Source organism: Cloeon dipterum, chromosome X, assembly GCF_949628265.1.
Source record: "Cloeon dipterum chromosome X, ieCloDipt1.1, whole genome shotgun sequence".
Taxonomy (NCBI): Eukaryota; Metazoa; Arthropoda; class Insecta; order Ephemeroptera; family Baetidae; genus Cloeon; species Cloeon dipterum.
The window spans coordinates 12,167,358-12,180,793 of record NC_088790.1 but is presented as its reverse complement, the minus strand read 5'-3'; the positions used below and the strand labels follow the sequence as shown (position 1 = coordinate 12,180,793).

General features: G+C 39.8%; 1 protein-coding gene across 1 annotated transcript in view; it reads right to left on the bottom strand.

The window, feature by feature from the left end:
• The window catches only part of LOC135946303 (glycine receptor subunit alpha-2-like), a 127,851-nt gene that overhangs the window by 63,171 nt on the left and 51,244 nt on the right, over positions 1 to 13,436 (bottom strand). The window contains exon 2 of the mRNA XM_065494476.1: positions 7,879 to 7,970. Within this exon, the coding sequence (XP_065350548.1) occupies positions 7,879 to 7,970 (92 nt within the window). The remainder of the gene's footprint in view (positions 1 to 7,878; positions 7,971 to 13,436) is intronic.

The window sequence follows — 13,436 nt, the reverse complement described above, 5'->3', positions numbered from 1 at the left end:
TGCAGCATTAACAAAAGCGGATAAACGCGTCTTCATCACGCTGCTCGCGAACAATGTGAGAATAATCTCTCCTCGCGGCGCACCGACACTTTAGCGTGGAGCCTCGCTGCTTCTAATTAAAAATTCAATAGGAGCAGAGAGATAGAGGGGCACGAGTTGTCGCGATCGAATGTCTGGTCTGATTGACGCCGCTGTGAATCGGACGCCGCACAGCCTGTGTTTGGCTGGTTTACAACTGTTGGCGCCGGCGTTTGATTAATTAGCGCGTCCAAGGTGTCGCTTTCAAACTCCTAGCTGTGACGCAAGAGTTTCACCCCTATTTGATTACCCTTTGATGGTCACGCTTGGTTGCACGTAGAGAAGGTCCCATCTAGAGGTTGTGTACGCTAAAATTTAAGACGGTTGAAACTGTTCTACTAAGGGAATTCCTCTATAATACTTGTGGGTTTTCCTGATGCGAAGTCCAATAGGCGGTCGTAAGCATGGAACCGCCTAACATATGAAACCAGAGTTAAATTTAAATCAGTGAAAAATGTACCAGAGCCAGAATCTCTCAAAACAGCAAGTTGTTGTCCCAGGGGTAGAGATGAATTTTGAAGAAAATTTTGGTCCAAAATTGTATTTGTTGCGTCTCCTGAAAATTGGCTCATCAAGAAAAATATAACTTTTTAAAGGAGATTGATGACAAATTAAGAAATAATTAGCTACAAAAAAGCCAATTTGGTATATAATTGCATTCTTAAAGTCCATAACAAACTTCTTAAACGCTTATTAACGACAGCTCAATTAAAGAAAAAGGTTTTCGATACATATATGCTTCAATTTTAAATAATAATTGACGCTCATGTAGCGGTGTTAATTTTCAAGTAAATTGGGGTTGCTCTTTTTTGTATCATTTTAAATGAAATGCTATATTTATATAGTTGACACGTTGATAAACTTCAATAAATATTTTGCAACTTTGTAAAGCCACCATTGTGTCCAAGATCAAGGCATTCCTGTGAAGCAAAAAAACATCGTTGCTATTGCGAAAAGAAATCCTTGAAGATTGAGGCCCAAACACTAGAGCGGCTGCAAAATCTGTGCTAGCTTTCAAATAATGACCACTATTTCAGTAGAAATAATCATAATGTATTTCGTTAAAAATTTGAATGCACACACCGTTGAGTAGATCTCGTCTAGAAAAATCACCGCCGCGAAATCATAGTCTTGACCATTCTTAGTTGCGTTTTTCACCAAGTGGAGTTCAATTGTTTTTTGATATTGTAATTTTTATATATATCATGAGAACATAAATATATGAATTGCCTATCGGTATTTATAGATGCATTTCTCTTTGAAGCTAAAAGAAAATGAAATAAACATGCTTTAGTCGTGAAACACAATTCCCATTCATCAAAAGCAATTTAGATTGGCGTTGCAGGTATCGTGGCTCGGAATTTCAGTTGTGATTTTAAAGCAAGAGAGATCAAACAAACTGAGTTTCATGCACGAATGCTTATACTTCGGATTAATGCACACAATTCGCCGCAGGCTTGACACACAGCAGCAGCACTTTATACTCTACAAATTTGTGCTTCTTCGGTGTGTGTGCGAACAACGAATTCGCGTTACTTTTGGAACTGCGCACGCATACACACACACGTCCGCGCCAATCAACCCAATTCGGATGGCAATGTTAGTTTCGCCCCGCTAGCTTTGCAAACAGCCAATGTAATTTCCAACTCTGCCAATTTGCAGGTGCATTTGAGCGCTGCCAATTAGCCTTTTGTTTATCTAAACGACAACTGCTATTTCGTAAATTGTCTATGGCTGTGCCCGAAACTAGCCAATTTCGGCTTTGAAATTGGAAACCGATTTTGGCAGTCGAATAATCGGATTATTCTAGAACTTTTGGTGAAAATACACTCAAACTCTCGTGGCATATATGAAGGGAGAGGAATGATATTATAGAACATGTCAAATAATCTTGCACCCTTTGTACAAACTAAAGCCATTACTTACAAACTTAACAGAGCATGCATTGCTAATTAATTCATTTATTATTAAATAAAATGTTTCACATTTTGAAATTGTTACGTATTCACTCTTCTAACTTTTGAACCATTCCCGCACGATTGAGAGAGTGCGTAAGGCGTGAATAAAGTTAGTAAGGAGTCAGTCAGCAAGCAAAGTTCCGGTGTTTGATTGCTTCTCCTAAACCTACAATTATAGTCCAGTTACAATTACAAATATTAGAAACTCCAAGTACGACTACAACTCTCTGCTAATTAGTGCAAGGTAACATTTTATTATAAATTATCCTTTATTTGCAGTACCAGTTAATATAAGGAAAACTTTGATAGCATTTAATATACTTCGATTCTTAAATTGATTAAACTCAGTCATTGGTCAACAAATTTACACGGAAATTTACAAATACTTTAAAGAAGCATGTAAACGCAACATGCATGACAACTAGCTCTTATTTTACCCAGCGGGAGCCAGATGTGCGATAAAATTGATTCCCACTGCGCAGATCCAAGATGGCGTCTGAATTTGAGAAACGAAAAGCTCTCTTTGCATTGCCGTACGAGTGACAAGAGTTTGTTTTTACGATCCAAAATACATGATTAGTACAAGTAATGCAAATTATGTCACAATATTGACGAAAACTTGGTTCTTTTCGCGCATTTTACGTGACCGTTTTATCGCGCCATACCGCCGGACGCCATATCTGCTCGTCGCACGAACCTGGTCCCCGCTGATTTTACTGAAATTTCAAAATAATATTCTCTTGTGTAAGTTTATGTAGTTGCATTCGAATTTAACTCGATTAACACGTTAGTTAATGACAGTTAATTATCCGACTAAGCGTTTCGAAATTTTAATCAACGAGAGAGTGTTTGAAGTGTGTCTGTTTTGTGTTGTTGGCCTCTTTCTTCTCATCTCCTGCAACTGTAAGCAAGCACCCTTGAAATTTTAATTGGAGCGCACACTGTCTTTCTGCACTCCCGAGCCAATTACGAGAGAGAAGCCAGCGAAATTACACGCGATTTAGCTGCAAATTCGCCGTGTTGCCGTGTCTGAAACGTGATATTTTAATTTGCATCGCCCTCTCTATAGCTGCACAAGACAGTTCAAAGCAGCGCGCGTCGCGGAAAAGTCTAATTAAAATTGCGTGCGTTGTACTACAGCGAAATCGGAAAATGGAAACAAACCGACAGCAACAGCAACATCCACCAACGGCTCTGTCGAGAATGTGTTTAATAAACTTGCACATTTCACAGTGCGGGATATTGCAACTCTATACTGCTCTGTCAGATTACATTCCGACAAACTCTCTCTCTCTCTCTCTTCCCTCACTTCCACGAAAAACATCCTTCTCTCCGCTGGGGTCCGATTTCAAAATAAGCTTGCATTGCTCGGATCTCGGAATTCGTTTACTAATAAGCTATATTCAAATCATCTCATATGTTTTCCTCTTAGTAATTACCGCAAATGCAAACGTATCTCTTTACTGAAATATACAATTTCAATTAATAGGTAACTTTTTTGCAATTAAATTTAATCTGATTATAAAACCTAACTTGGTTATACTTTGTTGGTATCGGTTTGAATTTGGAAAGAGTTACGCTCATTTCGTAAGATGAATTAGATAGAAGTTGGAATAGAACACTTAATTTTATATGTATTAGTGCGGAATATTTACAGGGAGATTTTCGCCTGAATCCCCATCAATGATTAAATGCTCAGCAACGAATCTGATATTTTATAAAATGATGTTCTACAGAACAAAATCAGGTATGATGCAGATGCAGACAGATTTCCTGGGCATGATACATCCAGGTAGGAACGGAAATTTTAGCATCAATTTGTAACTTTTTTCATTTTCAAGCCGAAAGTTCTACACGTACAATTTTTTCTGATTTTAAAACAGAAAAGAAGAACAATAAAAACTAAGGACTTCTACAAAATTAAACCCCTTAAAGCCGCTCAACAGTATACGCAAACATCGGATTTAATTTTTTCTCTCACAATTTCCCTTAAGCCACCCATTCTATTAAAGTCAACTCCAGTAAACATAGAATTGGTATATTCTCAGTTAAATAAATAAGCAGAAAACCCTTAATAGCTTCTAAATACATCATCTTGGCCCACTCCTTGCACCGTAAGTTCCGCAAATCAGAGACAAACGCTTCTTAACGTGCTGATGCAATGTTTGAATTATCCTGAGAGCCTCAAAGCTATATCCGTTATTCATCTCAAACATGATCAACAGCTGTTTCAAGCTGAGACCATTTCATTTGCCAGTGCTTTGGTACTAGAAAAAATATACAGTGTCGAGGGTTGTATAGCTAGTCGGCTGCTGGAGCGCAACCTCTAGCCAAAGTTTAATCACGCAGGGATGCAATCTGCTTTTACGCGCTTGTGTGTTTGATGTGAAAGCAAGCGAGCAAGCGCGCGGCGGTCGTCGGCCAGAAGATAACTTGTTAGCACGGAATAAAAACGAAAAACATAAAAAGGCAGCTGCTCTCATTCCGCTCCATTTGCCGAGCGCGCCGCGCCGAGTTTTCGTTGTGTGCGCGGCAGTAAAATCGACTCTTTGCTTTTTCTTTTCCCCTTTATTTTTAGCTTTTGCCGAGTGAGCAACATGCTGACGAGCAGGCTAAAGAGCTGAAAAGTCTCTTCTCGCTCGCCGTCTCGTTGCACCTGATAAAGAGCAGAGCGGTGCTTGAGCCCGCGGCCAGGCCTGATGATGAGCCCTCTCGACTCGGGGCTCACTCACACCGCGCAGCACCTGCTCCACCGGCGAAAATGTGACCCAAATCACAATTACGCGCGACTACACACGCACAAGGGCCTGCCTGAACGCTCTCCAATATGCCATCACGCCGAAAAGAATCGATTTCCACCAAACGCCGTGATCTATTCTCTACTAATTGCTTTTTTCGCTCCGCACTCCCAACGTGTCGACAGACTATAAAGATAAAGGGGAAAATAATTTTTATTCCCCTCAGCACATGTGGCAAAATTTTGGTTTCATTTTTGACTTTCCCCAAAAGAAGCTTGAAAAACTTTACATAGTATCACTTGGTAAAAATCGTAAGTAAAATTAATTCATAATTCGAAAAGGTCAATGCCTAAAAAGTTAATAATGTTTAATACATAGGACAATTATATTGTGCTCGTGTTTCATTCGCATGGGAAAAATACGATATTAGTGATTCAAATTCTAAATTTTAAAATAAAAAATTAAATCTTGTACAATGTTTAGTTTTTTGGAAAATTTATAAAAAATATAAACGTTTTGATCAACAGTATCAGACAATTTCGACACCTTTTTATGTACCACCCTAACTATACAGTAAAACTCTGACTTGTGGAATCACCCACTTTAGTTTGCATTTCTTTTTATTGTTTAAAAATAAACTGTTTGTTCAAAAGCAACCTAATACTATAGCTCTACGAATTATCTGCTGGATGGAAAAGGTCAAACACACAAGATTGTCCTCAACGAATGTCTATTTAATTCCACTGTGCAGGTCCTCCTTAACAAACCCTCATGAAATGTCATCTTTTATTCGAGTTTTATAATTTCTGAGCAAATAATTCCTGTAGACCAAAAATTCATTATGGCGGCCGGAGTTCCATAGAATGTAATTCAATGCACCATCTACACAATTATGCAAATATCCTCGCTTCATTTTCCAGAGCGAGAAAAATCGGCACACCCGTGATAATGAGACACCGTCTTTTTTCTCTGAGGGGAAGAAAATTCACACTTGATTAGCTAAAGAGCGCTCATTTTTGCCAGGGCGGGGGGTCCAATCAAGATGTTAAGTGAAAAGTGTCAGCACAGTGACAGGCCCAATTTGACGTGTTTATTAACACTAGAGAGCAGCTTTTTGTTCCCTCTCAGTCAGCGCGGCGCGAGCGGTGAGGGGTGGACCACCCCCGGGGGCGGCCCGCGCGTCATAAATCATCGCGAGAGAAGGAAGAAAAGCCATAACGGGCGCATCGATTGTCACTTTTTGGCCTGCCGCAGGTTATTTATTAAAGTCAACCAGCCGACTCGCTCCTTGAGCGAAATATGAGCGAGAAAGAGAAAGAGAGAGAGAGAGAGAGAGAGAGAGAGAGAGAGAGAGAGAGAGAGAGAGAGAGAGAGAGAGAGAGTGAGAGAGAGAGAGAGAGAGAGAGAGCTGAGTTTAGTTTTGCTCTCTTTTCGCGCCCTCGAGAGAGACTCTTTGTTTTCCTCTCGCCACGCTGTGTGTAATTTATTAATTTGCACTTGGCGCGACAACTTATGCGAGAGAGCGAATAAATTCGAATGCGGCCTGATTTATGAGCCACCCTAGAGAAAGCACTACAATTCCGAATTTATCTTCCCGTGCGGACTTTTTTCCAAATACGCCACTGCTCCGCTACCGCGCAGACTATAATAGACTCTGAAGCTGATGGAAAAAGGTGAATGAAATATAGAGCTTTCAAGATCTCCAGAAACACGAAAAATCTGACTTTGAAAGTGTAATACGCACTCTCGTGGCGTTCTTTTGTGAACGGGAAATATTTTAGGGGGTGTCCAAAAAGGGAATTTCATCAAATAAATCAGTTTCTGGATGGTTTCCACGGCTTCTCGTGGAAAAATGATGAGGATTTTTCTCTTTCAATAAAAAAATTGAATGAAATGTGACCACCAGAATTTATTAAAACCATGGCTAACTTTTTAAATATGAATTCAGAGCGAAAAAGAAAATTTAATATACATCTAGAAACGCTTGCATTATTGACGTCCTAAACAACCGAGGATTGCTTGAGAAAGGGTGGAATGTGCGGCAGCAGACGGTCAGAAGGGAGTCGCAAAAGACGAGTGGGTCATTAAATTATTATATAAAAGAGGGAGCGAGAGGCAATTGTCTCAAACGGCAGATAAAGCTGCCTCTCGCATCGACACGCACACCCCTCTGCGAAGTTCTTGACCGCCAGCTTGTTTTGCGGTAATTAAACGCCACACCAAGGGCAGTTGGCCTTCCCTTACCGCCGCAAACGTAATTCCAACTGAAAACTGTAATCGTCCCGGCGCACTTTCGCGTCCCGGCGATAATCGTTAAGCAGCTGCTGCCGACTCGTGTTTGCTTTTGAAAAGCGAATTAGGTTCCTAGCAGAGTAGTTCAGCCTTTCTATTAGCTCAGGGGTCACGCCAGCATCCAAGCAAGAATGAAGGTCGAATGTTAATTCAGCTAATTAATTTTCCTGATTTGACGATTTCAGCGACTTTTGTGTTGATTGATGAAAAATGGCCCAAAATTATTTTTAAATTACAATTTTTGCTCAAATTAGCTGAAATTTGACTCGAAGACAATGCTTGTCTAAATTGATTTATCTCATTAATGTTCAAAAGTAAATATTTATTTAAGAAAATACTGGAAACTGGATATTTAATGAAATTCTGGTTTATAAATTTTAATCGTATTTTTAAACTAATTCAATGCGTTAGGGCCAATGAAGAGTCTGACTCCAAGCTTTACCATAAATTCTGATGATATTTCTTAAATTTTTCCCTCGCTGGCATTCTCAAAGCAAATAAAACCAGTTTTTGCAAGCACTCGTGTCAGCCATCAGAACGTCAACTACAGAATTAGCTTTAAAATTTACTTCCATCCTATTCATTCCTTGCCTTCTTCTCTTTTATAATAAAAACGGCTTGCACGTTTCAAGAGGCCTTGTGGCAGACAAAAGTTTTTTCTGTGCTGTCGGCAACTCGTAATAAACACAAAAGATGCTGAGAAAACATCTTCATGTGCGCTTGTCGAGGACGACTAAGTAAATTACTCAGCGTGTCACGCCGGTCGCATGCACGCGAGGCGGCGGACGAGGATTTATCGTCGTCGTGCCTACCTTCCTCCTTGGGCGGCTGCATTTTGTCATACTCTTTCGGGTCCTCTGGTAGGATGTCCTCAAACTCGAGCGGGCCGTCGAGCAAATTTTTCCTGCAACAAACAGTCAGAGTTCACTTGAGAAATCCTGCTCCGTTAATCTTTTTAACACTCGCAGTGCATGGAAGGAACTAAGTTGGCCCATTTGTTATTCCGAATTCCACAGAGTCTCTGAAACTTTTGACCCCTGCTGAGAAAGGGGACTTTTTGTCTGAAAACGAGCCCACTTTGTTACTTTTCAGTGAGAGGATGGATTTTTTAGGAAAACTTTTTCCCTCTCCGCTAATTAATAATTTTGCCTTTTTTAATCCCACCGCTTTTTCACTTTTATTAAAATTAATTACCCCTCGGACAATCCATCATCTCGTCGCCCATTAAATCAGCAATTCAAATGGGGCATGGTAAAAATAATTTTTTTAGTCCAGAGGTGAAACACACGCGCACAAATAAAAACCGAGAAGGAAAAAAACAATAAAGTGAGTTGCCACGCGTTTATTACTGCGGAAAATTTGAAGCTCATTGTCATGCAAAATAATGCGTCGAGAATTTGCTTTGTCAGCTGCAATGTCTGCTGTCCACACTCCAACAAGCCTGTAGAGAGACAGATAATTTCAATTGAGTGTGACAGAAAAGGGGACGGCTGGCAAAAAATTGACAGTGGAAAGTGTTTGAAAGAGACATGTAGTCAACTATATTTTGCACTGCCAAACAGACTCAGAACTGACACTTTGCACAGAAAAATTGAGTCTTTATTTGTCTCAGTGAAATGTCAAATTTGCTTCGACTGCGAAAAGTCTCTATACATACATATAAAAGGAAAATTGTATACAACGTATCAGTTTTGTATAAAATGAGGAGGATAAGATGATAACTAAAAAATATTTTCAAAATATTTTAAATATATATTTATATGAGCTATCGTTTACTATTTTCGCTTGCATAAATCGAAACTCTACTTAGGGAAAATTAATCATTATTTTTTTCTGTCAAATGTAGGAAAAAATGAAAAAATACGCTCGCATGACGGTCATTTAAATTTATCTCAGATGTTTGCTCTTTTTGGGAATATTTCAAAGTCATTTTTAATAGGTATAATGGCACTTTGGGAAAGTCGTTCTCGAGGGAGAGCGGTCTTTTGAGCGGGCCTCTGGGATAAATCTCCCCCATTCATTGCGTAGGGCCAAGCGGACCGGATGTTTTCCCCATCTAAAAGGAGATTTACAAGACGAAAAAATGCGGCCAGAATTACTGTTGCCAGCTGCAATTAATTAGAAAAAGAGGCCAAATCCAAATGAAGAGTATCCGTTCGATTTTTTCCGTCAGCTAATGGACACTGTTCGCAGTGGAGAGAGAGACAGACAGACAGAACTTGAAATCCGTTGGCGAAAGCTTGAAAAACGAGCTTACATTCATCTGGCCGCAGAAACAAAAGTGAAAAGCTGGCGGCGGCACGAAAAATGAGCGCCAACTGTCAAAAAGCGGCTCATTTTTTAGAGCAGTAATGAAGAGTCTGACAAATGCTCGCGCGTCCTCATGCGCGCGAGCTCGCGCATAAACAATTTTATTCAGTAGTCCATCTATCACGGGGATCGCCACATTCAGCACGAATTCTGAAACATCTAATTATAACGAATGGAGCTGGATGGAAAAAATTGAATTATTGTTGGTTTCATTCAACTTCGTTTATCTATTTGAAAGTAATTTAATAGATTCACACCCCATATAGACCTAAACTTTTCTTCTGACCATATTACACATGTACCAGCTTAAACTCAATTTATTTACATGTTTATTCTTGCATCGTCAAAGTCATTGTGTGACCATACAGTAAATAAAAAAATTATTTTAATTACTGTACGCACTGAGCCTAAAAGATTTTAAAGTAGAAAAAACATTTTATTTTTCTTAAAAAATGGAACATGCAATTTACGTCAGAATAAAGACTGTTAAAGCTGAAATATCTTTTAATTACTAAAACTGACAATTAAATAATAATTTAATTTATATTAAATAAAATATTAAATATTAAATAATAATTTAATTTGGACGAATGTTGAGCTGCATCTGCTCTCAGAAATTCCACGAATATTTTCGCCAGTGTGTTAGACCAAGTTCATTCTCCGTCACTCCTGAAATATTGTTTTTCCTCAACCGCAAAAGACAAAAGCCATAGTTGACCGCAGATACTGTCTCGTGTTTGCAGTCGCTATTGTGCAAATGGCGTGTGAAAATGGCTTTTGCGGAGAGAATGTTTTAATTGAAACGCTGCGGCGGCATACCATGCCCAAATCTCTGTGGCTAACTCGAATTATAATATGCCGTAATGCTGATTATTTTTATTTTCTTCTGAGGGCAAAAATTTCTTCTTAAAGGGTAGAAAATTGAAAACATGCAAAATGATTAAATGCATATAGTTAAAATGAGCTGAAATGTCTTTTCGATTTTGATTTTGCAGACGCAACCGTATAGAGATAGAAAATGTTCGGTTAACTGAGGTTGGATCACGGTAAGCCTACCAGAGGTGGCTTTGCTAATTTATTTTATGTCCTATCATATGACTTGAAAACACGGCAAACGTGAGTCAAAATTTTCGTGCAAACATAGTGGCAAATTGAGTATAAATTAATTTAAGATACCTATAAAATTTAATTATTTAAAAAATGACTTTGATTGTGAGACTGTGACACGGGTGAAAAGAATTTCTGTAACAATATCTGTGAAAGTATTTTTTGTTCAACTTCCTTGAAACCCCTGACGTGCTGAATCTAAACTTACTTTTGTTTTTCCTCAACTGTTTAAGTAGAAACGACAATTTGCGTGGGAAGTGCGTGCCAGAGGGGATTTACGCAAGGTTTCCGATCTAAATGAGGCAGTCGACCTTTCATCTGAGCTCAGAGTTGAAATAATAAGCGTGGAGAGTGGCAGGTAGGCAGAGGCAGGCTTGGATTCTTGTCGCAACGACGCCATTAGCGGGCAAGTTATGCAACCGGCTCATCGTGGCTGCGGAGCAAAAAGCCTCTTTCAGCCTGATGAACATTCTCTCTTTCAAACTGGGCGGGAGCGGTGAAAAGAAGTCGTAAATCGCGCGTCGAGCAGGTGTTGCCGGCAAAAATATTTCCAGCCGCTCGCTCGCTCGCGCTTGTTGATGCCGCAAACTTGTCTAATTTACGGCCGCCGCTGTTGCATAAATCCAGACAACTTGCTTGCGCCCGCCAGCCCGCCCGACGCAACAAACTTTGCCCGCTGCCGGACCCTCAGCCATTATTTTATGCATTCTCTTTGAGCCGACCTCTGCGACACTTTCCCTTCTGCCTCCCTGCCTGGCTTCGCTCAAGGCGATGCAATATTTATAATCCGACGCTCGCTCGCTCGCTCGCCCACCCGCTCGCCTTGTTTATTCCCAACGCGACTTCCAACTTGCTGCTCACTGACACTGACAGAACACGGCAAATAAACACACTTTGAAATATGTGCACACTCTGTCATTTTGAGACTTTCCTGTTCATCATTCGAAGTTACAGTTAGTCTTTCTCTAGCTACGGCGACGGGATTTAAGATGATTGAAAATTTAGAGCAAGTTGCTCGAATCACTCTAGTTATCTTTTTCAAACTTACTTCACTTGTATAAGAAGGCCAAAACCATCTAAAGATCCTTAATGTCCGGATTCTATGAAAATAACGATACAATTACTTCATTCAGAGATTCAGACGTAAAAACGTTTTTAGACACACTATTTTTTTAAATTAAATCGTTATTGATCAGTATGGAAAGGATCCAAATAAGGGCAAACCTCTCTTGAGATGGGACTTCTGATTTTGACGAGCTTTGAAGGAGATGATGCCCTATAGTGGACCTATATGACGCACCCTAAATTGCATTATTTATTAGAGGGGCTCAAACGATTTGTTTTCAAAATCATAGGTCCACTAGGGCAGCACCTCCAAAATATTTCGTCAAAATCGAAAGACCAATGTGAAGAGACGTTTGTTCTTACTCGGATCCTTTCCGTATAGAAAAGCATCACGCTAGTAAAAGAATGACAGGAAATATTAGTAAGTTTGTGAACCAATGCAGCAGTTTAGACCTTTGTTGAATGTGAATTGGAACTGGAGTAATAGTTGCAACCATAACCATAGCCCAGTCCTTGCTCTGCCATACGACACTTTTGTAAACCCATTATATTATTGTCAAGCAGTAAGACTTTAGAAATGAATCGCGCAACTGTGCGGGCAACAAAAGCAGCGGCAGCTGGCGCCCAAACTCGAAATTGCATTCGTCCGCAATAAAGACGTGCAAAATTCTCGAGTGTATATATACTGTGTTTGGGGGTGAAAGTTATGCAAAAGCCATCAAAACTTGTCCGGATGCAAGTCGCGCGACATTTTGTTTAGCATACCGGCGCAAAGTTGGTGTCCCGGCACAAGGCAAACGTATAGAATATCGAGTTCGGCCGTCGTAAAATGCAAATTCAAGCGAGCAAATCGATTTGATATCGGGCTTGGCAATATTCTCGAGAAGCCACAGCTGCTGCTCGCGACAAACGGCCCATTAAATTAATTATCGCCGCGAGCGAGCGAGCGAGTGAACGCGGGCGCCGCAAATTCATTAGCAGCAGACGTAAATAACGTGTTTGAATGGCTTTAAATTCGCATTCATTGGTTGCACAGGTTGCTTCCGCGCGCGTACAGGCCTTTTGGAGCGGCTCCAACGGCCCTGTCGTAAAGCATCTCTCGATTCGTCTGCCACGGCCAAATCGACCCGCACATGCCAGCTCGCATCCCCAGCAAATTCAAATCCGTCGAAAAACTGGGACGCCTAGACAGACTCAATCCTCCTGTTATTACCCACGGCTGCAAATTTCTGTGTCCTCGACTCCACTGGGCCTAAACTCGGCTACAAAATTCTTGCATAAACATTTTACCACCAACATTTACTCAGCACTATATGCTGCCTTGTTAAAAATCCAGCAGCTCTCTTCATATATATGTAAGACGGCTGATTGTGAGCAGAAAATAAATTATTTCTAGGAACCTATCAGGATGAAAAAATCTCTTAAAAAGACTTCACAATTCCTACACTCGCCTTTCAAAAAGGTATTAATATAATAGAGCTTTAATTGACTAAAAAATTTATTTTATTATTATTATTATTCATTTTATTGGACACCATCGGTGTACAACTAAAGTCAATTACAATTTTATTTATTATAACGGAATGCTTGTGATAAAGTTAAAGGTTTTTTGACACAGTCTAGTAAATGGTACATACTAGAAAGCAAAGAATCACAATAAATACATTTACAATTAGCGGTGACTTCGAGATGAAAACATTTATGTGTACAGACGAGGAAATGATAGCCATGAAAAGAATATCTAGTTAACATAGCCCTGTCTTTACAATTTGTATTAGTCCAATCCAAATTACACATAGCAGGGGTTTCAAAAAATTTTGGGTCAATAGATTGTCGTTTAACATTCATATTATTCAAAAACTTCTCATAGGCAATTGTAGAGGGAAGA